This window comes from Anser anser, assembly GCF_964211835.1.
Source record: "Anser anser genome assembly, chromosome: 3".
In the NCBI taxonomy this organism is placed as follows: Eukaryota; Metazoa; Chordata; class Aves; order Anseriformes; family Anatidae; genus Anser; species Anser anser.
The window spans coordinates 101,260,310-101,284,996 of NC_139722.1; the positions used below are offsets into that span (position 1 = coordinate 101,260,310).

The window sequence follows — 24,687 nt, forward strand, 5'->3', positions numbered from 1 at the left end:
TCCTTTGATGATATAACCATAAAATAATATAGAGTACCCAGAAAGAGTACAAAGTTATCGTGATTTTAAATGGTTCCGACCCCAAATTATTAAATTCCTGCGATACAGCAGTAGGCAACCTTAACATAGAAGGTGAACTAAATTGATTTTACCTTCCTGATCATGTATCATCCTCCCTGCTCAAAGAGAGTACATGGAACTGAAAATGAAATTAGGGGGACAGTACTTTTCATACACCACTGCATGCCACTTGATTTCACATTACATCGGTGTACGTGAGAATAGAATATGACTTGCCATGATATTATCATTTGACTTTACCTATTTTATTTGGGTAAAAGATGAAGTATATATATAGACTTACCCAGGATGTACAAGTAGTTTAGAGACCTTATGCTTTAAAGGCAGAGTTTTAACAGAAAACACATACTACGTTCTTATGTTAGCCATATACTATCAGACAGCTTGATCGTCCTCCACCTAGATCATTTAAATTAACCTGTTCAGATTTACTGAGCAGAGCAGAGGCTCTGTAACCCCCTACTCCTCTCCACCATGGCATATACTACCATGTTACGTGACATATTTGCAACTGTGAAGCCTTGCCCAGTGAAATATGTGATAAATCCATTCTAACATATATTATTTGTTCTGAAATATTTGCCAGAGTATTTTATTCAAATACCTGAGAATTATACCACTCATTGGCAATGTACTGATAAACATTCTTTCCTCTGTGAAATACCTAGAGGATTTCAGAGAGCATTTGCTCCAAGTATAACAAAACATAAGTGATAAAGGTCCAGAAAGTGCTTCTATAATTCATTGTTACTTTGTTAGATAGACATTAGCTAGTATAAAATTAAAAGAGCTACCCCATCAGACTGATTGCAGATATATGCATTAGTTTACATTCAGATCGGGGTGCATTTTTAATACAAGGACAGGTGTTTGCTTCTTGGTAATGATAAAATCCCATCATTTTCAGTAAAAGAAAACTTTTAAAGTCTTCAAAGTAATTATACGATCATTTTGTTGAAAAAACAAAGAATCAATGGTTAGCTCTGTTTTACAGAACATCCTATGCTAAGCCACATGAATCTTGCAAAAATAATAATTAAAAAAAAAAACTATTCTGATTAGTATTTTAAAGTTGTGATTTGCCACAACATAAAGATGCATGTTATTTCCTATTTTTTTTCCAACACTTTGAATGTTTATATAAAAGTAAACTAAAAGGTTAGAGAATGGGTTTAACAGCTCTCAAATGTCAGGAAACTGATGAACTGTGCAAGAGATTCAGACAAGAATCACTACTTATACTTCTTTTAAGGTATTGTGTTCATATACCACAGAGAGCTCCCTGTGAAAAAATGGGTACTTAGATTACTGTAAGGTATGTGCTGTCTTCATGTATCTGTTCAAGTGGCCTTTTATGCTCAAAACCATAATACTCAGCAATGCAATATGTGTTCACACGCGTATCCTGAATGTTCTCAATGTCCTCATACCCTTTTTATAAACATAAAGATGGGACAGGCGCAACTGTCATTTGGTTCCTTTTTGTTTATAGAGGATCAAGGAAAAGCAGACATACACACTAACAGTATTCCTTGGGATCTAATGAAAGGAGGTAAATGGCTGGAGTTCACTTGAAGACTGCAGATCAGAGATGCAAATAAAAAGTCAGATCTCAATCTGCCTTGCATCAGGGAGTATTTTCTCACAGAGAAATGAACTGAACCCCAAGTGATTATCCTTGTAAGGGAACTTTAAGTGACTCCAAAGAGTAGGGTCAATTAATGTCAACTTCTGAGCAGGTGTCCAGTCTGCCAGGTAAAGAATGTTTCCCTTGTCCTGAGACATTAAAGTCCCATACAAGCAGCTGGACTTCTGCAGGCTGAGTTGACATAATCACCTGATGTGGAAATAAAAATTATGTCAGTCAGGTAAATGCCATTATTAAACCTATTCCTACCACTATTGTATGTACAAGCACACATATACATAGATTTTTAAAGCTTACAAAGTATGTCAAGAACCAGAGAAAATGCTGGGCAGTAGAAGGAACTGAGGGGCAGCTTGCTGCCCTTGAACACTCAGTACACACATGCATCCTGGCAGAAACTCTTGATCAAAATGTTTGATCTCAGGTTGCAGTGGAACAGACGTTCAATGGTGCAGTCAGTTATTAGGGTCATGAGGTCTAGAACACCTACCACAACACTAATTATATCAATCTGTTCGACAACTTAATCATGACACATCTCTCTTCAAAATCTGGAGGACTATTACCATTCTGTCATTGCAGTGCAGTGAACATGAAACTAATATGACTCCTCAGGATGAAAAAATAAACAAAAATAAAGCGACTGTGAAAAAACACCCCATAGATTCTATTATCATTAATTTTACAGAAAGAAATTCATAACACCTTAAAATTCCATTATCATTTGTGCATAATAGAACATATTTTGCCCAACTTCCTGTAACTACATAGCGTATACTGACAATGGAATTAGGTGACATACCAGTTCAACTGTCAAGGTCCACAGTGTGATCAATACAGTATGTAGGAAATGTGATGAACATAGCAGTGAAGGGCATACAGTGAATGAATACCTTGTGCAGATCAGGAGATCAGGACACAGCATGTATCAGCTGATAGGAAAGAACAGACTGATGTATCCTTCCAATTTCCACTGCTTCACAGTTACTCAACAGAATACAACAGCTTTTGAAGATACTGGTAACAAAGTCAGTTTATAACTTAAAAGGGAGTATTTTCCCTAATCCATTATACAGAATTTTCTAATTGAGGTTTCAATATCAACTTATACAGAAAATTTCCTCACACATATTTAAAATCTACCAAATTATTTCATTTTCCAGAAACATGTAAAATTAATGTAGCAGTCCAAATATTTTTCCTCATGTATATAAATCCTTAAATTGAATTTACATCCTACAGATTAGCAGCACGATATGCTGTGCACTTGAAAACCATTTTTGTAAATGGTCTGATTTAAACTATGAAGTTTTGTTAGCTTAACTATTTTGATTTAATTAAATTTTAAAATCTACCGATTATGGATGTAGCATAAGAACATCAACACTACTGAAGCTTCTCTTGGTTGAGGAACTGTATCCAAGTATACTGGTTCGACTTCACTTATGCTCAGGTTTATAGTAATATAGCTAACAGTAACAGGAAAGAAGGAAAAAAAAAAACAGCTATGGACAAGTATTCATTTTGCAAATGGGTGCAACTATTTAAAATGTTTTCATTCCGTTTGTGCTTGTTATTGAGCTCTTCACGGAAAAATTACCCTGATTAGCTTAAACAGTGAAATTAGTAACTGGGGGTAACGAAGCTGAAATTTGGTCCTGAATGGATTACAGATCCCCAACACAAATTATTCTGATGGCGTTTCAGCAGCAGTGATCATTTCTAGCACAGTGTCAGTGCTAAGCTGCTAGTAGTCAAGTTCTTAATTTTTCCAGCAACACATGAAAGAGGATGTCTAAACATAGGCAACTACCAATGAAAGTTTGCAATGAATGTCATGTGAAAGTATTTTTTATCTTTTGGCACTACAATTCCCAGAAGATTATGTATGCTACCATCTGCACAGTAATAACTAGAGGAAAGCACACTGCTATGTTTTGCTACAGTAAAGCTGTTCACAGTACTAGAACAAACCTAACTGTTATGTCTTTGCTGCAGTGCAGGACAATGTAGACATGCCTATATTCCTTTTACCTTCATATATGGTACTTGGCAGCAATTACAATATTCAACGTTATGTGATTTAAAAAGGAAACATGACGTTATAACTTCTAAAGGTCATCAGCTAAGCTGATTTTCTTTCTCAGGGTATTAAGCAACAATTTGACTCAGAGGTCTACTGTCTGACTTGTATTTTTCACTTTCATATAGGAGTTTGCACATGTTTGCAAATAGAATACTACATTTTGTTCACATTAAATGGGTTTTACAATGGTAAGGCAGAGAGAGCTTTTCTGTATTGGCCCATTACACAGAGCACAGAAGTAATGCCAAATCTCACAACTTCACAGTGATTCTCAGTACGTGATGGTTTTCTCAAGTTCCACAAGTACGGAATTTGTGTACAGAGTTTGTGTTACCACTTGAGCATCTATGATGTCTTTTTTTAAAAAAAATTTTAGAATCATAGAATGGTTTGGGTTGGAAGGGACGTTAAAGATCATTTAATTCATACACTCCTGCCATGGGCAGGGACACCTCCCACTAAACCAGGTTGCCCAAAGCCCCATCCTTGAATATTTCCAGGGATGGGGCATCCACAGCTTCTCTGGGCAACCTGTGCCAGTGCCTCACCACCCTCTGAGTAAAGAATTTCTTCCAAATATCCAATCAAAATCTATTTTCTTTTAGTCTAAAGCCATCACTCCTTGTCCTATCACTCCACTCCCTGACAAAGAGTCCTTCCTCAGCTCTCCCGTAGGCCCCCTTTAGGTATTGGAAGGTTATAAGGTCTCCCCAGAGCTTTCTCTTCTCCAGGCTGAACAACCCCAGCTCTCTCAGCCTTTCTTCAGAGCAGAGGTGATCATCTCTGATCATCTTCACGGCCCTCCTCTGGACTCATTCGAATATTTCCTTCTTGGGCTGAGGGCCCCAGAGCTGAAGCATAAAAAGCATAACGAAGCACAAAAGCATTATGTAGCATAAAACATTATGAAAGACACCACAAAGAACTAGATTTTTAACATAGCTAATGCAATCATTCTGGAAGAGATATGACCTTTTAAAGTATTTCAGTGCTACTTGTGTGTAGCGCAACTTGTAGCTACTTGTGTGCGTGTACTTGTTTCACAGCAGTGGCTAATGAGGGATCTGAAATTATTGACTAGAACCCAATTTTAAAAAATGCTAGAATACCGTATTTCTTATTGCCTTAAAAACGTTGAAGTAATCAACATGCCAAAAAATATGCATTTTATAGGCAATAAGACACTCAGACTTAAAGTTTATTCTCTGAAATTTGGTTTCTTCTTTATAAGACAAAGTACTTTTAATTAGAGATTTAGGCATCCTAAAGGAGTTATCCTAAAGGATTCATGCTAAGGAGTACCTCTAATGTTTAGATCCTATTGTCTATATCTAAGCATATAATTTTTAATCTGACTTCTTGAGTAAATACATTGCAAAGATATATGATGGTGATGCCTCCTACCACCAAGTACAAGTAGACTAATGCGTGCTGCATCATTTTGGGTACCATGCACCTGAAAGATCAGATTAGTCTACTAGATGAAGCTGTAAACTTTTTTTTTTTTTTTCAATCAGCTAGTAAATCAGACAAGAAAATAGTAGCCCACCTGGAGAAAAAAGTTGAAAAAGTTTGCATTAAACATTGTCAAACTGTTTTGGTTTGAAGGCAGAAGGAACCATGAAGTTCAAGGTAAAAGAACTGGGATTTAGCTTCACTGTCAAGGATAAACACCTTAATGGTAATGGATTCATGTAATTATCCCTACAAGGTGAAGAGTCTGAAGAATTTGAAAGGGGGATAACAATAGGAAAATGGTTTGCACAGCTTAGAAAAACAAACAAACAAAAAAATTGCTTGCAAGACTTGTAAAGTGTGATTCACAGAGTTGAAGAAAAGTTGAAGAAAATTTTTTTATGACTATGATTAAAAGGTATATAAAACTGTACATAAGTTGACAAAACATCAGATTTTTTTTTTAAAGTTATTTTTATTTCTTTATCAAAAAGAAAACTAAAAGGTTGCGATATTTATGTCTGGATTCTGGATATTAAACGTGTTTTCAGTCTAGTAGAGGAGGATATAACAAGAAGCTATGGTTCAAAGATGAAATGAAAGCAATTAAATGGAGAAATTTGGGACATACTTTGAATGGCAAAGGTAATTAACTCCTGGAGTAGAATACCAAGGGTATTTCCTATCTTTTGATGTTATTAAATCAAACTAGATCTTGTTTAGCCAAAGCTTATTGTGCTTTTTATAAATATTGTTATAAATTTGTTATTGATGGGTATGATATTAGTGGTAGATCTGAAGTCAGACTAGACCATCTGATTCAGAAGATCAGATTACTATGAGCATCACTAGATAAAATAAAAAAAAGCCAAGCATATGTCATGCCTCCTTACTGTTCTATAAATATATATGTATATATTTACTGTTCTGTAAAAATATAAGAAAATTATTTTTCCCTTTGCTTATCTGAATGAGCTCAGATTTAAGAGAACTCTTAGATAGCACAAGTGGCTATTTTTAATGATCTAGTTTATCTAAAAGTAATACGCCAAAAGCATTCATTCTTCTTCTTTTTTTTTTTTTAATCCATTTTTGTTACTTAGGCCTTTCTTCAGAGAAAAAAAAAAGAAAACGAAGTGGTGATAAGAGGCTATATACTGCTTTGCATCTCACACATTTCTGTGAGACTTTGTAGAATATTACCAACACAATAGGAAAGATGATGACTTGCCACCGTAAAAAAAAATAAAAAAAGTCCAAGAAATATCAATAAGCTATCCTCAGTCAAAAATCAGATCCTGTGCTTGCAAAAATGCAAATGGTTACATACCACACTTCTAAGAACACAACTGTGGTGTGGTTCTTTTCAAAGGATTACACCATTGTAGCTTCTACTTTTCTCATGTAAATGTGAAATGAGAAATGCAACCTAACCTCAGAAGCCACCCACTGGTTAAGGCAGTGCAAAGAACACCTTACTTAGTTTGGTAGTCCTTAATACACCTGCCATCTCAAAATGGTCATATCTCAAAATGCTCACATTTTGTAAAATTCTGAGGTATGCTCCTTATTTAATTATTTATTTTATTTATTTTATTTAATTAAATTTAAGCTATGAAGTAAGTGAGCAGGTAACGGCAAATTTTTAGTTACACTCAGTCACAGTATCTTACATTATAATAAAAAAACATGACTTGTGGTGTTAAATTAAATGGACTGTTGTGTTTTAATTAGAAAAAAAAAAGTGGTGTCTTGATTTTCTTTTGTTTCTTTAGAGAACACAAAAATAAGCTAAAATCCAACAGGTTCTGGAAAAGATGTATGTGAAAATTAAGTACTCACTGATGTATCTGTAGATGCACACACTCACATATGACCTGGACTATTTGAATAGCATAAAGCAAGCTTCGTTACTTAACTGTTTGTACACAAATTGCTTTAGCAAACAACAGAAAAAAATCTATTTTTTTAATGTAACACAAATTCATGCATTTAAATTTTATGCTTTGTTATTGAACTGAAAATTGTATACCATCACCTCTTTATAATGACAAAAGAAATTATTTAAATGAGTTGAGTAAAATTTGTCATATTTCTAATGACCTAAACACCTGAAATGACTAGTTCTCCAAAATGCACATCAAAAAAAAATATTGATATACTTTCTCACGCATCTTTAGCCTTCAAGTGGTAGAGCTCTTCCCTGATAACCTGGTATAGCCTGTATATAGATGGCCTGTCATGTCTCTACAACTAGATAAAACCAAAACTGCTATAATATAATCAGTTACAACCTGAGAATTATATTTTGAAAATCAAGTTTATTAATATGTAATCTTTAGGTAATCATATTTATCCTCCTAATTTACACAATATTTATGATACTCTACATGTCCTTGAAATAAGGAACAGGGACACTACACTATGAAAAAGTGTCCTAGCTGCTGGAGTTCATAAATTTTGTTCAGCTTTGGATGAGTTCAAAGAATTGCCATGTAAGAAAAGCCTTACAGAGGGAATTTATCTGATTATGGCAGTAATAATTACCCAGCTGTTTATTGCAGATAGAGAAATAATTCATGTAGGCAATAGGCCGTGGTGGCAATGACACTCCGCATTTAGTAAATATGCAAACTGTTCACTTCTAATTAACCAAGCTAGAGGATGCCCTTATTAAATGTATAAACTAAAAGTGCCTTCCTGACAAGTGATGAATTGTTACATTGCACAAACTCTTGCCACAGAATTACTGGAGTGAACTTGGGGCTTAACTTCATTAAGAGATCTTGTGGGATAGTTAAATGAGGATGGACAGCATAACAAGACCTACCTGACAGTCAATGATATGTTAGAGCTTAATGAAACTGTACCTCTTCCCCTTTTCTACTTATTTTACAGCAAGGATCCTGCTTCAGACAAAACATAAGTGTGAAGCCTGCGTATGTAGGAGAATACAAAATGCTAAGTTTAGTCAGTCTCTAGAAAATGTTTTATGAGCTATCAGTAATTTTAACAGACCAATTTCAAAATAAATATGGTTCAATGAGTGAATGGCAGGACCTAAAATTTCTTTCTACAGACTCGGATTATTTTTTTTTCTTTTGACAGAGGTGAAATAAAGCTTAATGTTTAAGCTATTAGTCCAAATGTTGTGCTTAGTGCTGTACAAAAAAAAAAAAAAAAAAGAGGAAATAACAACCTTCATATTTTTAAAGACTACAGTCTGGTTACTTATGTTAGTTATACTATTTATGCTTATCCGAAAAACTTGATCTCTATTACACAGAACTAGCTAAACAATATGGTAAGACTGCCTTCATCACTTGCTCAAGACAGACATAAATAGAATAAGGCACACCTGAGGTGTGTCTAGCTGAATCTGCACTGGGAATTTAGCTTACTTTGTAATCATAATGGCTCCTACCATAACCTCAGTACAACCAGAAAGTGCTTTCCTATGGAGTTAAAGCAAGGTATTGCCTGCTGTACAGCTTTAGCCAGTTCATTTAAATTTCATGACCAAACTAAAAAGACAAAAACTTAATCTAATATTTATTGGTTTGCAAAATGCACTATTAAAAACCTATAGGAATAAAAGCATACAAGTTGCCTAAAAGCATATATGTATATGTAACTGTGTTAATATCTACAAAGGTAGGTGAACAGAAGACATGAAAATGGGTTGATTTCTCATAGGTTTTTTATGCTCTGAATCTGTGAAGAAAGCTGGATTTATGGACAACAAAATTTAAGAAGAAACAGCAATCACAAATTGCATGACTGTAGATAATATAACTACATGTGTTATCACAAAGAGGACTCTGGTAACTCATTTTTTATATTTTACTCATCCTAACAATATCAGGTTTGTAGCCATGGAAGTACTCTGGGATCTTCAGTGATCTGGGATTTTAGTTCCAAGTTTCCTACCAGATCTAGCAGTTACACCTAAAGTCCTCTGGAAAAGGCATAGATGGCTCAAGTTACGTGCACTACCACTCAAAATTAATATTTAAATGAAAGAAAGCATAATTGGCACTTGTCTTTGTTTCTGTATCTCCCAAAGAAAGCTAACAGGATACATTTACATTCAGAAAATTCTAATACAGGTAGATAAGTTAAAAGGCATAATGTGTTTCTTCTAGATATCTTTGAAGACAAGGAAAAGAAGATGTGTTGAAGATAAATTAGTTAATTAAACATGAAGCGAAAGACAACATTACAAAAATGAGCTTTTTATTGTTGCAAGAACTCCAAGGAGCTGTCTGAAAGGCTTTGGCACTAATTGAAAATAGACTACAGAATCAATTGCTTCTGCAGTCAATGAGGAGGAACATTTTAATTGAATTATAAGACAATATATACATTCTTCAAAACACTTTGACACTTGAGAAAATAGCCAGCACCTGGACTTATCTTTATCAGAAAGAAGCAGACAGATGGAGGCTGAGCGAGTTGTCCTCATATTAGTATGACAACCCATAATTTATTTCAAGCCCTCTTTATGAAAAACAGCAATACCTCAAAAGTTTTAAGAAGCAAAGTGCTTGTCATGTTAAAAGCAAATAGGCCTCAGTAATGTTCCAGTAATCAAGAATAAGCTCCATGCTATTACTTTTTTCAGTTCTACAAGATCAGACATATTTGCAGAAAAGCTAAACATTGGATTAGATCACCAGCAACATATAACAGTATTGTATTTCACTGGTCATTAATATTATAAAAAATTAGACTGCATAAAGGACTTATGGATATATGTACTGACAAGGAAGTGGTTTTTATCACTTTGCATTATCTATTTTGCTGGCAATACTAGAAGACTAAGAAGCTTTTATAATGACTGTGGTACTAAATCCACTGATACAACAGCTAGTCAAACTTGGATGAAAATCACACTATTGAGGGCCACACTCAAGGTCTTTTCACTACTAAAGCCAACAGTAGCGGAGAGAAAAAATTGATGTAAATCCTGTAAGTGTGTGAAATTCATGATTTATAATCATAACAGTGTTTAAATACACTATAATGCTTGCTAAAGCTAGACTCAGGTCTTAGTTTGCTACCTTTAAGTCAGTGTTCATTCAATAGCAAAGAAAGCTAAACTACCTGCCTGACACAAGCACCCCCTACACCAGTACCTTGCCACTGCTTTGTTAGTTTTCTGATAGTGCTATCTTACTGAGTTCTGTACCTAGGAAAAAAATTAAATGGTGCCATTCATCAGCAAACGGAGCACTACATCCCAAAATCTTATCTCTAGTTGCACACCTGACATATAGCAAAGTTGCTTTACTATAGTTTAAAGGCCACCGTGTAGATAACCTTAGTCAAAGAACTGTAAGTTAATCACACTGTGGGCAACTGACGTTATCCATAAATTCTTCTGATATAATGGCACCAGCATGCTAATTTATGTGAAGTGATGTCCATTTGCTTATCACGGATTGGAAATTGTTTCACATAAAACAAAATTCTAATGCATCATATGAAGTCATAATCTATGCTAATTGCTTTTGGCATATTTCCCCTTGTTTACTATTTTACCAAGTCTTAGAGATGTTGGATGTAGCTTTAAGAATATTTCAAAACAAGGTATTTCTCCTCAAAAAGAAATACACTAACTTCAGTGAGAAGTAATGGAATTTATTTTAATGCACGCATTTATGTATACAACCATCCAACTAATCCATATTTGGAAAGAATACAGTATGCATTGGTATTTTCTTGAGTACAAATGGGTGTTATTGCATATTGAGCATAATGGGTGCTATAAGAATTATTACTAAAATCTAAACAGCAAAATTTGGGAGAAAAAAAAATATTATTTAAGACTATGTTTCCTACTTGTTTGTTTTGGAAGTTCCTAATTTCATGCTATTTTCTGTTGTGTCCAGTGCCAAGACAAGAGGCAATGGGCACAAACTGGAACACAAGAGGTTCTGCCTGAACACCAGGAAGCACTTCTGTGCTGTACAGATGAACAGAGCACTGGCACAGGTTGCGCAGAGAGATTGTGGAGTCTCTCTCATGGAGATCTTCAAAAGCTACCTGGACGTGGTCCTGGGCAACCTACTCCAGGTGTCTCTACTTCAGCTGGGAGTTGGGATCAGATGACCTCTAGAGGTCCCGTCCAATTTTAACCATTCTGTGATTCTGTGAAATCTTGCAGGAATATCAGAATTCAGGACTAAGAAACTCATTTCAAAGTTACACTGAAGCTAAACTGTGCGAAAGTCAAGAAAAAAAAAGTTAAAAAAAAAAAAAAGAGTACATCCTTATGTAGACAGAGTTTAGGGTTCAAATTCATTCTTTTGTCACCCGTCAAGGGATTCTTTGAATCTCTTCTCAGCTTAACTACTAGGGACTCTACTTGGGACACCCGCAGCCATCAAACATTGGTTCTGCAGAGGTGGCAAGTAATGGGAGTGCTGGAGGGAGATCTCTCCATTCTTCAGCCAGTCTGGGAGTTAAAACAGACAGCTATCTCTAGTTCATATGAAAACAGTGCCTTAAGTTAGGATAAGCAGTCTGTTAAGGTGTGCAAACTCACACATAATATGACTATTATTATTTAATTATATTTTAGGTCAATTTCTGTTAAATCAATTTCTGTTAAACTTAATTACATCCCTCTATGGCTTTAAACTGGGGCAGCTTCTATTAAGTTTACTTTCTCCTGGGGTTTTCACAGTAAAGACAAATGATAAAGGTCTGGCTACTAAATGAGGGCAGCTATTAAATAAGGACGGCTTGTATTAAAGCTGAATGGTAAAGATGTGGCTATTGGTTGAGAAAACCCCTTAGTAAGAGAAGTGTCTTGCATTGAAAAAAAAAAATGGAGGTGGAAGGAGGAGAGAGAAGGCAACAAACTGTTCAGTAATTCATATAACATACTGAGTTTTAAACTAACAGAATGTCCAAAATTCCACAGTAACTTCTTGTGAAGTTTCTCTTAGACAGAAGCAAGTGATTGGTAATTTTATACAGCCTCCTCCTTAATGAAAAAGGAGAAAAATAAGCACAAGTCCTGGTTCTGGAGACCACAAGTTAAAACTGTACCTTGAAAGCACTTGCAATGTGATTTCAAGTAGTTGTTGATAAATAAAAATTCTATCATCATTTTTATAGAAGATTGAGAAACAGATTAGGACTGCATCATAATTTCAGAACGAATACAGCTTAAACTTTTGAAGTGATAAAGTTTTCATGTGTATTTTGTTGTTTTTTTGGTTGTTTTTTGTTTGTTTGTTTGTTGTTTCTTTTTATAGCACCCAGGTTTTTAAAATCAGTTTCTGTTTTACTGTGTTTCTAGTACTATTTGTGGAGAAACTAGGTTCTATACTGGTACTGGCACAGGTCTAAACCATATATTCTCATGAATGAAACTGTAAGACAAATGAGAAAGCAATTGCATTGCTTTGCATATCATGCTTCTGTTGTTTTGTGGTGTTCTGGAGGTGTGAAACACTCAAAGGCTGCTTAATCTAAGTGCACAAGTGTATTAATGGCTCTGTCTGCCAACATGTAAATTTCCATAATGCTGAAGATGGAATAAAACACAGCCAGTTTCATAAACACCGTCCTTCAGTTTCAGACAATTCCTACTGGTTTTTACAATGAACTGTTGCAATAATTTTATATACACATAAATGGTTATCAACAATGAACTTATACTCTTCCACTTAATGTGAAGGGGGATGGAAATACGCAGAGAATCCCTCCTCCACCTTCAGTATTCCTAGTAGGTGTTTCCTACTCAGGGCCACCTTGGGGCCAAAGCAGTTGGCAACAACTTAGCCCAATGACAGGAAAAATCTGTTTGGCTGAGGGCCTACACCTGATCTTCACTAAGCATCTGTTAGATTTAATCAAAAGAATGTAGAAGATAATTTACATATTAGTTTTCAAATATACTCCAGCAAAGAATTACTGCAGCAATATTTGATTGGACTTGAGAAAAGACGCATTTTTAAAAGTGAAATGATATTTATTCTCCATTTGATCAAATTCCCCATACAATTATATTTTATCTTCATTTTTTTAATCAGATTTTTTTTTCTGAAAGAAAAATATTTCTGTGAATTCCAGAATATAGAATTCAAATTGGCAGAATATCAATATACCTGTAAGATACCAAGTAAAAGCTCAGGCCAACTTTGACACATTTTCATGTACTTAAAATTATACTGTTCACTTTATCTGTTAAAGAAAAACTGCACAAAAGTATTTCTTGACTAAAATACCTACCCAATACATATGCCTTATGTTTTTTAATGAACTGAAATAAATACTATGGAATTTGATGAACATGTGAAAGTACTGAAACACAGAAATATTTTTGTAGTCCTCCAAAATCACGTGTACCCAACAGAGATCTATTGTGGGTGTAGAGAAATAAAATACAAAGCTCCCATCAATGTGTTCAGTACAGCAAGAGTACTACTTGCTGTCTTGTTCTGTTTGCACACATCAATGGTCAATCTGATGACTTATGAGCCTTGTTTCAGGCTTAGGCAGAGAAAGTGAGAACTATTATGAGCACAGAAGCAGTTTGTGTCTCTGCAGTTCATACATTAATATTCGTTTTAGACCAGAAAAGTTATGGCTTTGTTTACTTTCCCTGATTTAGTCTAGTTTTCCCCGGATTTTATCTTTTCAAGATGAAAAACAAACTCCAAGGAATTCTAAACAAGAAGATATGACAGATTTTTTTGAAGGTACTGTTGAAGAGATGACAGATTTTTTAAGTTTGGCTTTGCTGAGTTGTGATCTAACATTCTACATAAAAATACATTTAAATGAACAGTAATCAGAGATTATGTGTAGACAGTTATCAGCATGTTTCAATGTGATGCAGGAGTTATGACACTATGACAAAGAGGATGTAGCAGCAACAATAATAGCGGAAAAATAATAGAAATTAATAATTAGTGTTCAAAAAAAAATTTGGTTAATTTGTGTTTTACATATAAAACTTACATATGCTATTTTCTGTAACAGACTTGTAGCTGAACTGCCCCTGCCATGTGAGCTAGATGAGACTTCCAGAAATATGACTTCCTCATATTTCTCTATTTCAAAACGCAAAGATTTGACCTACGTTTCTGTACAGCAAAAGCTGCATGGATTTTGTGCAACACTCTTTCACTTACACTGAGAAAGTAATACTTATATTCAGCTAGCGAGTATTGCGTCTGTTTGTTTCCTCTGTTACCTGAAGAAATAGTTAGGTACCAGAACATCAAGTGAGCTAGAGGGATATTATTAAACTATCTTAGAAAGCTTTCAACTTAAGTACTGGGAAAGACAGGGGATATTTCTCCTAATAGAGTAGGAGTAGGAGCATATAGTAACAACAGTTTTAGCTAGAAATCTAACAGGGGAACCTGTACTATAACCACAAGACAATTCTCCTTAACCATGTCCACACAAGGTCTTTCACAAGGCCTGAGGGCTGCCCACACACCCTCCACAGAGAGTCTTTAGGCCTGAAGAGGTTCTGATGTGCTGTGACTGTTCCAGCACTTAGGCCAATGCGTACAGGATTCATCTAAGCTTTTGCTTTACAGGCATGCTCCCCACAGAGCAAGCCTCTTTGCTTTCTAAAATAGCCTCAAGTCTGCCTTCTACAGTGTACAGTCACCAATATGACAGCATGAGAAGCAGGGATCCCAGCACAGCAGATCTTTAATTTTTTTCCCAAGTGATTGTGAGAATTTGAGCAAAGGCAAATAACAATTACAATCAATTAATATTTATACTATGGCTCAAATCAACACTTTTATGATTTGACAATAATCAAATTTTAAAAAAAAAGCACAAAAATCTCTTTAGTTTGAGTACACTGGAGGAAAAAAAACAGTTCAACAAACCATATTTAGAACATAACAATCAATGAATTTTGAATATAGGTAAAGAGACAAATTAAGCTGGTATAAACCCAGAGTACTTCCAGTTCATTCAAAGAAATTAGAATTCATAACAGTGTAAATAAGAACAGAATGTGGCACAACACGCACTGGCCAAGAATTAAAGAGAACAATGACTGAAATATATGTATATTTTTGACAATGGAAGGGATCCTACAGTCAAATAAATTATTCAATTACTGCCATAAACTTCTTACAAATAAAAGAAAAGGAAATTAATTTTTTTACCACACACAGTTTTTATCTTTACCTGACAATCTCATTATTCACAGAAACGGCTTCCAGGTATTTCTTCAGTGCATAATAATTATGGATATATTTTCGGACATAATATCCACGCCATCTTTTCTGAATCTACAGGAAATAAAAACTTGTTTAGTATATTTCAAATAGAAAGTTTCCATGCATATTAAATGTCTGTTGTATTTCCCAAAGAATAGCATGTCCTTAAAAGTGATATCAAGTAGATGCACCACTACATTTCAGTGAAGAAAATGTGGGTGGGATGTAACATATTGTAGCTAAATGGTATTATGAATTTAATATTAAATGTCAACATTAAGAAATAATATCAAATTTTAAACCACAGTTTTTGCTTGGGTATGGCAATGAAAAGAAGTGTCTGCTGCTGCCAGAATGATAAAAAACAACTAACAGAAGTGGTACTTATTTTCTAAGGTATGGAATACATTCCTTATTCAATCATCCACTTCACTAATATCTTGTTACACTCTCTACTATGTGCTCTGGATATGATCTAAACTGAATGGAAGCCTCCCAGTAACTCAGTGAATAAGGCTTTCTGAAAACATCATTTACAAATTGCAATTGTTTCATCTCCCATGTAAGATGATGTGTGTCTATTTGTTACACGTTAATTATAATCTTCTATACAAAATACTATTCCTCCTGCCTAACAGGAGGAACTGGAAAAGGAAACCTTTTTATCTGTAGCGAGTCCTGAGATTATAGTAAGAACAGACACTATATAGTGTCCTCCACAAAAAAGGATTTAGTCTGATGCATTATAAAATGCATCAGTTTAAATAAAAGACAGTCTAGCCAGAGTCTCCTTAAGAATTTAACAAAACTGTTTAAACCTTTTCTCATAGTTGAAAATTCTAATCATATTTCTGAAATGCAAGAGGTTTACTGGCTGTTTTGTGGGAAGGTTAAGGAAGTATTAATTAGGTAAAGAATTATCATTACTGCCATTTAGCTAGCCATATTTATCCATATGTACTGTATCACTTGTCCTGATGCAGGAGGAAGACACAATGACTCTTATCAGTCATGCTGAAGGCTGTTTTCAGTCCTCATTTTCTTTCTTGTAACAGTTCAGTATATTATAGATCAGTACATCTGAAAAATAGACTAATGATCTTTTTCTGTTCTCAGTCTCTATTCCTCTTTCTTTACATTCTTCCATCCTTGAACCTACCTAGCTACAAAATATTATTTTCTTCCTTCTTTGCATTGTTTCTTTTTTTTCATAATGTATTTCTAAATTAAGTTCTCAATTTCCATATTCTAGTCTGCTTTACTTTCATTCCTGCTCCAACTTGCACCTCTTGACTTTTATAGCTTCAAAATCTTAAGAGGCTTATCAGCAGAATGATAGAATCCAATACACTGAAAAACCATGAAGACTGAGGTTTTACTGTCTAGGAGTAACTCCAAGGTTAAAAGCTACCCAGCTTCATCAAGTGCATTGAAAAAAAAAAAAAAGTTCAAATTTGCCAAGAGCTCTCCTTGTCCTGTGGACATGTGGCTACTGGACTTTTCAAGAAATTAAACTCTTTGCTGTATCTACAGGGAACGTTTTTCTTTCTTTTCCTTTGCATCAACCTTCCTCTTTCCTAAGCTATGACTTGGTAAGTGGAGTAAAATCCCTTTTTTTTTGTTTTTGTTTGTTCATTTGCTTTATCTTTCCTTATCTCTTATTCCAAAGAAACATGGTGTAAAAGAGGCAGAAAGAGCACAATGTATGTGTTTGAAGAGTATCATGTTGTGCTTGAATTGGGAAGAAGGCAAGGAAAAAAAGCTGCCCCTTGCCCAAACTTCTAATCAGCCTTTGCACTCAGCAACTGCATAGCCTGTATCTTCGAGTCTTGGGAGTGCTCTTAAGTAACAGGCAAAATAGTCTCTACTCCTTGCACTTCCATTGCAGTCCAATTCTGTACCACTAGCTATGATAACTGACAAAAGTTATATCAATTTTGCAACTGCTGCAATTTCCTGAGCTGAAAACAGTAACATAGTGGAGCCGCCTATATGAAGCCTAACTAAGGGTTGCATTCTTTCAAACTCTGGTACTCTCTGGTACCATTTTTCAATCACGGAAGCCAAAACTATTGTTTAAAGTAAAAACTGGCATTTAATCTAAACCGATGATACCTGGTGGTACGATTGTGATTACCTCTTTATCTAAGATTTAATAAGCATCACAGAAAAGCTTTCAGTAAGTGTTTGAGTGATATGTTGCCAAGAAAGTAAAATGACCCACTAAAGCTATGAGGAATAATAGGATATTTTCTTTTAGCGTTAGCACACCTTTCTATTTCCCCTTTTTTGCATCACCATTTATTTCTCGTCTTCTCAAACAAGACTCAAAACTAACACAAAAAGTTGCTATTTCCTTTTACCTATGTGTTGCTTATTTGCTTTTAATTTAAAAGGTTTGTACTCTGGACATTGTTACAATATGAATAAATAATAGTTATGTGAGCAGTTGAACATGGGAGAAAGAAAGGTTAATGCTAGACATGCTCCTTTTCACAAGGTGGTAGTAAATTTCAGTCTTTGCAACTCCCTTTCTCATACACAAGTGCATCAGGTTAAAAAGGGATATAGAAAGAGGAAAGAATGAGTATGCCTTCAGAGATCTGGGATTAAGCAAAATCCTTTGCATGTGAATAAGGATCTTAGCTTTGTTTCTCTGTTTGGCTTCAATATTTCTCAACAAGAGCAACTTGGCTCCCATATAGCTGTGTGCTCATTAATGCAGGATTATGGTCCCTTTGAAAATCTTTCTGACAGTCTTCACCTTACAGTTATAAGTATAGAACTAGATATTTGTGGGTTAAAGGATCAAAACTCAAACTGAAAGACAAAGGGTAAAATTGTATAAAGCTATAATTACCTCCAATGCGCTCAGTGTACCAATTAAATGCCACATTCTACCTTTATTTACACCACTTTCTGTCCAGAATGACCTCACTGACTTCAACTGAATGAAACATAAGTAAGAAAAACTGCATTACGTCTCAAATTATTTTATGCTAGATTTCTGCTTCACTAATTACTTGTGTCAGAGATTAGAAGACTGAAGACTAATCACTTTGGAAAAGAGCATTTTACACAAAGATCCTGATGATGTTCTTATTTGCAATGTGAAAGTTCCAAATGTTTGCTTTTAAAATGAAGTGTAATGTGTTATGACAATATTTCTTTTTAATTCCAAGGTGAATGTTTTAAAAATTCTTAGGAAAAAAAGAGACAAGTGTGTATGCCCTTCAAAGTAATTAGCAAGTTTCAACAGTGATTGGTACAAAACAATTATTGTCATTGATCAGCACTGAACAGATAATTTTAAACAAAGTCATTGTGTGCTCAGCAGATTACAGCTTGTTAACGGGCAAGTTCTAAATGACCTCTTAAGCTAGTCAAATCAATGATGCATATTCCTCATTAAGTAACATCAAAATGTAAGTGGTCTTATAAATAATGTTTATTTTAAGCACTAAAACAAATGGCAAAACCTTGATATATCAAAAGCCATCTGCTCGTGGAAATATTTTTTTCCCTGGGATTACTTTTGCAGCTGAAAATTTATAGCACCTTAAATCTTTTAGGAGAGAGAATCATTTTGCAAACTAGTACTCAAAAGTAAAATTGATCAAAACAAGTTCTCTCTTTTAATTTACAAAGGTGAAATTGATAGTTATGGTTACAACTAAATGCAATACAGGGAGACAGAGATGTAGACTGACTCCAAAACTATGAGCATGTGCACACCCTCAGTAATACTTCTAATATCAAAATCAAAAGTGCCTATCTAATCAGTGAATAGCAACTGGAATAAACAGTTCAATAATACTGTGTGGCAAAACTGAGTGGTCAAATAAAAAAAATACACTGTTATTTTTCTATTTTCAGAATATTTCAGTGAATCAAGTTCACAATGTGTGAATGAAAAGCACTGTTGGCTTAGGAAACTTAAATTCTGGCCATACATCTTCCATGCACAAAGCCAATGGGCCTCAATCACTATTGTCCTGCACCTTGGTTAGTTCTTCAGTAACCAGATAATGGCAAAAAAACACATTCAGTGTTTCAGAATGGTAGCATTTAAAATCCGTTCTGCTGATATGGCTGCACAAGATTCAGATAGAGGAGAACTGGATTCTGACATTTGCAACTAAATAAAGGTCTGTTCTCTTGTTTTCTACTGATTTAAATTTCCATTAAAGAAAAGGACGACTGAAAAAATGGTACTTTGAAGATTTATATCACCTAATGATTCAACATTACATTTCCATTACAAATGAATGGGAACACATTCAATTTCTTTCAAAAATGAAAGACCAAATGCAAAACTCCATTTGACTAGAATACATAATTACCTTTGAAATTTGGTCTTCAAGTGCCTTCTAAAAGTACACAGCCAACTTCTGAGAGATGGCTTGCATTTCGTGTTTTCTCACTGATTTCAACTGTATTAGTATACAACATTTATCCCCTGTGGAATACTTTCAAACCAGCTAACAAAGTAATAAACTAAAGTAATTTTGCATTTCTGAGCAATTTGATTGCTGTAAAACACCTTCAGATCTCTAACATACTCTAAATGTAAGATTCTCTTTTGTGCCTTTGAAAAAAACAGAAAAGTCAAAAACCTGATGGGAACCTAATGACACATCTCTTGACTCTGACTTATCTGGGAGACAGAGAGACCACAAAATTAAATTTCATTCTGGGCATCTTCCTACTTCACAGAAATTTCCCTGGCTTATTCTCCATCCTCACCACATCCCTACATTTGGTAGAATTCAAAATGTAAGATGCCTTGCCTAAGGAGATATAAGCCACTAAAGTAAAGCAGTTCTTTTTCACAAAACAAAAGAATTAAGGAAGGCAAAAAGATTTCATCTCAAGGATTATCTCATGTCCTTACCTTGTTTGTTTTATTTATTTGCTTAAGTACGGTACCAAAGTTCAGGAAAAAAAATATGCTAATTTTAGTTTAAGATATTTTGCAGTTTGCCCCACAACAAACTTCATTTGCTGTATATTTATTAAAGTTCCAGAACTGCTTACAGTCTTCTTCATCTAGCAAAAATCACTTGTAATATCATCAACGAGATCAGTGCAGTTCCAAATCTATATTTAAGGAATGAACTTGTCCTGTGTGGTGTAACTCTTTTGAGATTCAATACATCATTTTTAATGTACTAACAAAAAGATATGTACCGCTACTTCAACGAACATTGAAGTCCTATTGTTTGTCAGAATATTAAATATATGTCTACATTTGTAAGAATACTCCCAGATAGAATGTTTGTTTTATCATTATAGTATATGGTAAGGTACAATGAACATTTAAATGGGGCAAGGCACACACAAATGCCTTAATTTCAGCTACAGTTTTCAAATACATCCCAGACTACTAAGTGTAACTTTAATTTTTAACTATGTACTATTTCCCGCTGTTGCCATCAGCATATCAATCAAGTGTATATTATTCTGGTTTGCTCATTTTATTAAAAGCAAATTCGGAGCGCAATTGACTTTTCATTTGTTTAACAAGTGAAGAAATATTTACCCTGACAGCCATTTCATTGTAGAAATTCATCTTCATAATAAAATATGCTGTCTGTGAATAAAGGAAAAAAAAAAAAAAGATGGCATATATTTCAGTTACACAAAGACAGTGCTCCTATTTTTACATATAAAAGATAAGAATCTTTATACATAATACATAATAAGAGTTCTAGGCTTAGAGAGAATAAAATCAAACTTTGTATTGAAGAGATAGGCTTCCTAATACATAATGCAGGCTTAACCAGAAAAATCTATGGTAGTCAAAGTAAGAGCTAATGGAGATATATGATCATAAAATGCTCTCCGCTGAGTTTGATAATCAATGGTGCTCTACTGAGAGTAGAATAACAAAGCAGAAATATTCACAAGTGCTGGTGACACATAGTATTGTATGATTTATTCACTGGGGTTCTTTTAGCCAAAACTCACAGAAACATAAAAGGAATTCATATTTCAAGACGTCTGGTTTAATGAAAAATTCAAAGAAATGCTGTCTTCAGTCGAAATCGTTCAAGGATACGGATGCAGTGATGGAGCAAAATTGTGCCTTCCAACCATCTGTACTAAATGTTATGTACTTAGCTGCCTCCTGAGTAATCCTTGGGAATTTTGTTTCATTTAATATTCATTTCAACATCATAAAATCATAAATACAATGATACCATGTTATAGTGAATCCCCTGATATAGAAAACATTTTCTGAAGTCCTGGTTTCCTTCCAATAAAGTAGAATTCCTCTCATAGTGAACGAATCCCCTATTATACTAAGCAATCACTTGGCAGCATAGGTTATTTTAATGGATACATCACTTTAAACTAAGCTTTCACATCTGTTCCGCCCTCTAATTACAAATGCAAAATGAACATAATTCACAATTGTATCATAAAAAGTAAAATATAAGTACTTTGAATGCAAGAGTATGTCCTTTATTTAGAACAACATGCAGCTTTTATGTGTTTCTCATGTTTTAGACACAAATCAAAGGCAAAAGTGCTTTCCCCTGATATAGTGATTTTCTCCCCCATGGCAAACAGGAATTCACTATAAAAGGGTTTCACTGTAATTAGTGTTATTTGAATTGCCTAGTCTGATCCAAAGCAAATTGTCTGTGGAGAGCAGCAGGACTGGATTATTTATCAACAGTCTGGGCAATTAAGAAACAGTTGGCTGCAATATGTTATTTACAAATGAACACAATGATGCTACTTCATTTTAAATTCTCTTTCTTCATTACATTAAGCAAGGCATAATTCCTGCAGTTTAATTAAGGTACATTTTAAATGCTCACTTTAATATTGTACCAATCTACTAATAACAGATACAGGAGAAAAGATATTCCCTATTTGAAAGAAAAATGCAGAACTGCTAAATTAAAAAAAAAAAAAAAAGTTTTATTTAAATATATACACAAACACAAGTGCATTTTATATATATATATACATACATATGTATATATGTAAGAGGGAATCTCAGTTCCAAAGGTATGAATTAGAATAAATAGTGGACCCTATCTTCACTTCTCCCAGCGTAAATGTTTTCTAAGTGATGCTAACTGTAGATATTTGAATGAAATAATGGTTTCCAGGTCTAGGTATGTGCTTAAACAGTTCAATTAAAATGATATAATTTTGCTTTGAAGCTCATCTTTTCTTTCTTTGGAAGAGAATGCAAGAGTTTCAACACCACCAAATAGATTCATTACATTTTTAATGGAGATTTCTAAGCTTAAAAATGATCACTGTATTTCTGCCCGTCGGTGATTAAATTAAACAATCTCACTCTTTTTTGTTTATTCTTCTCATATTTGAAGGCTGTGACCACTTTGATCTGAATTCACCCTAACTCACTGAAGACCCTAACTTGGAGGACTACTGTCGTTATGTTCCTTATGTCATCAGTACTGAAACAGGGAGATCACCTTCCCACAGAACTTGGTGAAGTGCTGAAGGGCTCTGCAAATGCATCTCCCTATACTATTTACAGAGATAGTCAATGGCAACTAGGTTCCTAACTCACATACCTCATTTAGGTGTGACAAATCTGGGCCTTATGCTTCCACTTCTTGACATGGTCACACATAACAGAATCGGAATTATACATTCCTGCTTTTATTCAACACTGCTCTAAATGACAGTTCAGTCAAATGGAGCATTGCTCTTACCACTTTGTCCTTTGTCTTACAACCTTACCCTTGGACACAGCCAAAGTCTGTGTTGCCATCTAGGTTTGTTTGCAAATGGATTTGCCCTCTGTTTTCTAATCTTGATTATCATGCACTAAACTCTGCTACCACAAGTGATGGACAATGTATTCATCCCTATTCACAAAAGCATAGGCATAATTTAATGCTTAATTCAAGTCTGCATTTATGAGCTTTCCTAGTAAACAAAAGATTTTTTTCTAAAACTGGGTACCTGTTGTCCAGAAGACACTTTCTCATGTCCACTTTTCTCATGTCTAAGTGGAATTTCTTGGATTTCAGTTTGTGCCCATTGCCTGTCATCATTTCACTGGGTGCCAGTTCCAAGGTTATGTTGCAGGCTGACTCTGGGAAGAATTATCTCACCATCCAATCCACACGCACCACCACCACTTCCAAACTAGGTAGTGCTTGCATCCATTTTGATGTTTATATATGTCTCTCTACTAGTTTACTTTAATGGCTATTTGAATCTTTTGTGTATAAACTGCTGGGCATTTAATCTACTTTCTCATTTTCTTCCTATTTCAAAACACATTTGGGGATAACTTACAAGTGTGTCCTGATCATGATTAGCATTTTCTTTGTATTTAAACAGATAATACAAGGTAACATTTCAAAGGAGAAATAGAAATTTGATTGAAAGTAGATTTAAAGAAGGAATGAACATGTGGTCTAAGTCAACAGGCACTTTTTTTATAGAGCAAATATGCATTTGCCTAATTCCTATTGAACTGGGAATTTAGAACTGGTTACTGAGTCCAAGCTAAACTATTTAAGATGATTTCAAACTATGTGCCGTAAAGCACTCACTTTTTACAAGTGCACGTCCTTCCAAAGTGAGCTAAAAATATGCCTATCATGAATACCAACTTCATATACCAATGAAATGTTAGAATCCCATTTGCCTTAACAGGTGATTTCTTGTCTTTGAGAAGTATTAAAAAAGGAACATTGACATACAGTTTGATTCGTGTTCTGGTGTTTGCCGGGTTTTAAAATTCATCCTTTCCTGCAGGTATTACAAGACTTTCAGAACCCAGTACTACCAATGTAACTAAGGCGTTAAAAAACCTATAGGAACTCAGTTTTTAATTTTAGTTTGGTATCAATATTAGGAATCAAACTTTTTTACCAAAGCATCTACAATTAGAATACAGAAAGGCATGTAATTTTGGTCATATAAGCACTATAAATAGTGGGATTTTTTGACTTAATATATTTTAAAAATCAACAGAAGCAGCACTAGAGGAGTTACAAATTAAATACTAGTAGTAATGCACATATGGACAGCCAATCTGATGAGCCTCAGCCTTTGTTATTTTCCGCATCAGTACCACTCACATTTCACAATTTTGAATATAATCATTAAAATGATTTATTATCAAGTAATCATGGGTATTTTGTGCATATGCTTTGCCTTGTTTGCTGGCAGCAGATACCAATCCAGTTATTACCATGAGA

General features: G+C 34.5%; 1 protein-coding gene across 1 annotated transcript in view; it reads right to left on the reverse strand.

Moving 5' to 3' along the window:
- Positions 1 to 24,687, reverse strand: part of SPATA17 (spermatogenesis associated 17) — a 97,780-nt gene that overhangs the window by 62,905 nt on the left and 10,188 nt on the right. The window contains exons 4-5 of the mRNA XM_083828868.1: positions 21,024 to 21,074; positions 15,450 to 15,553 (exon numbers count right to left, since the gene is read on the reverse strand). Coding sequence (XP_083684994.1) covers positions 15,450 to 15,553; positions 21,024 to 21,074 — 155 coding nt within the window. The remainder of the gene's footprint in view (positions 1 to 15,449; positions 15,554 to 21,023; positions 21,075 to 24,687) is intronic.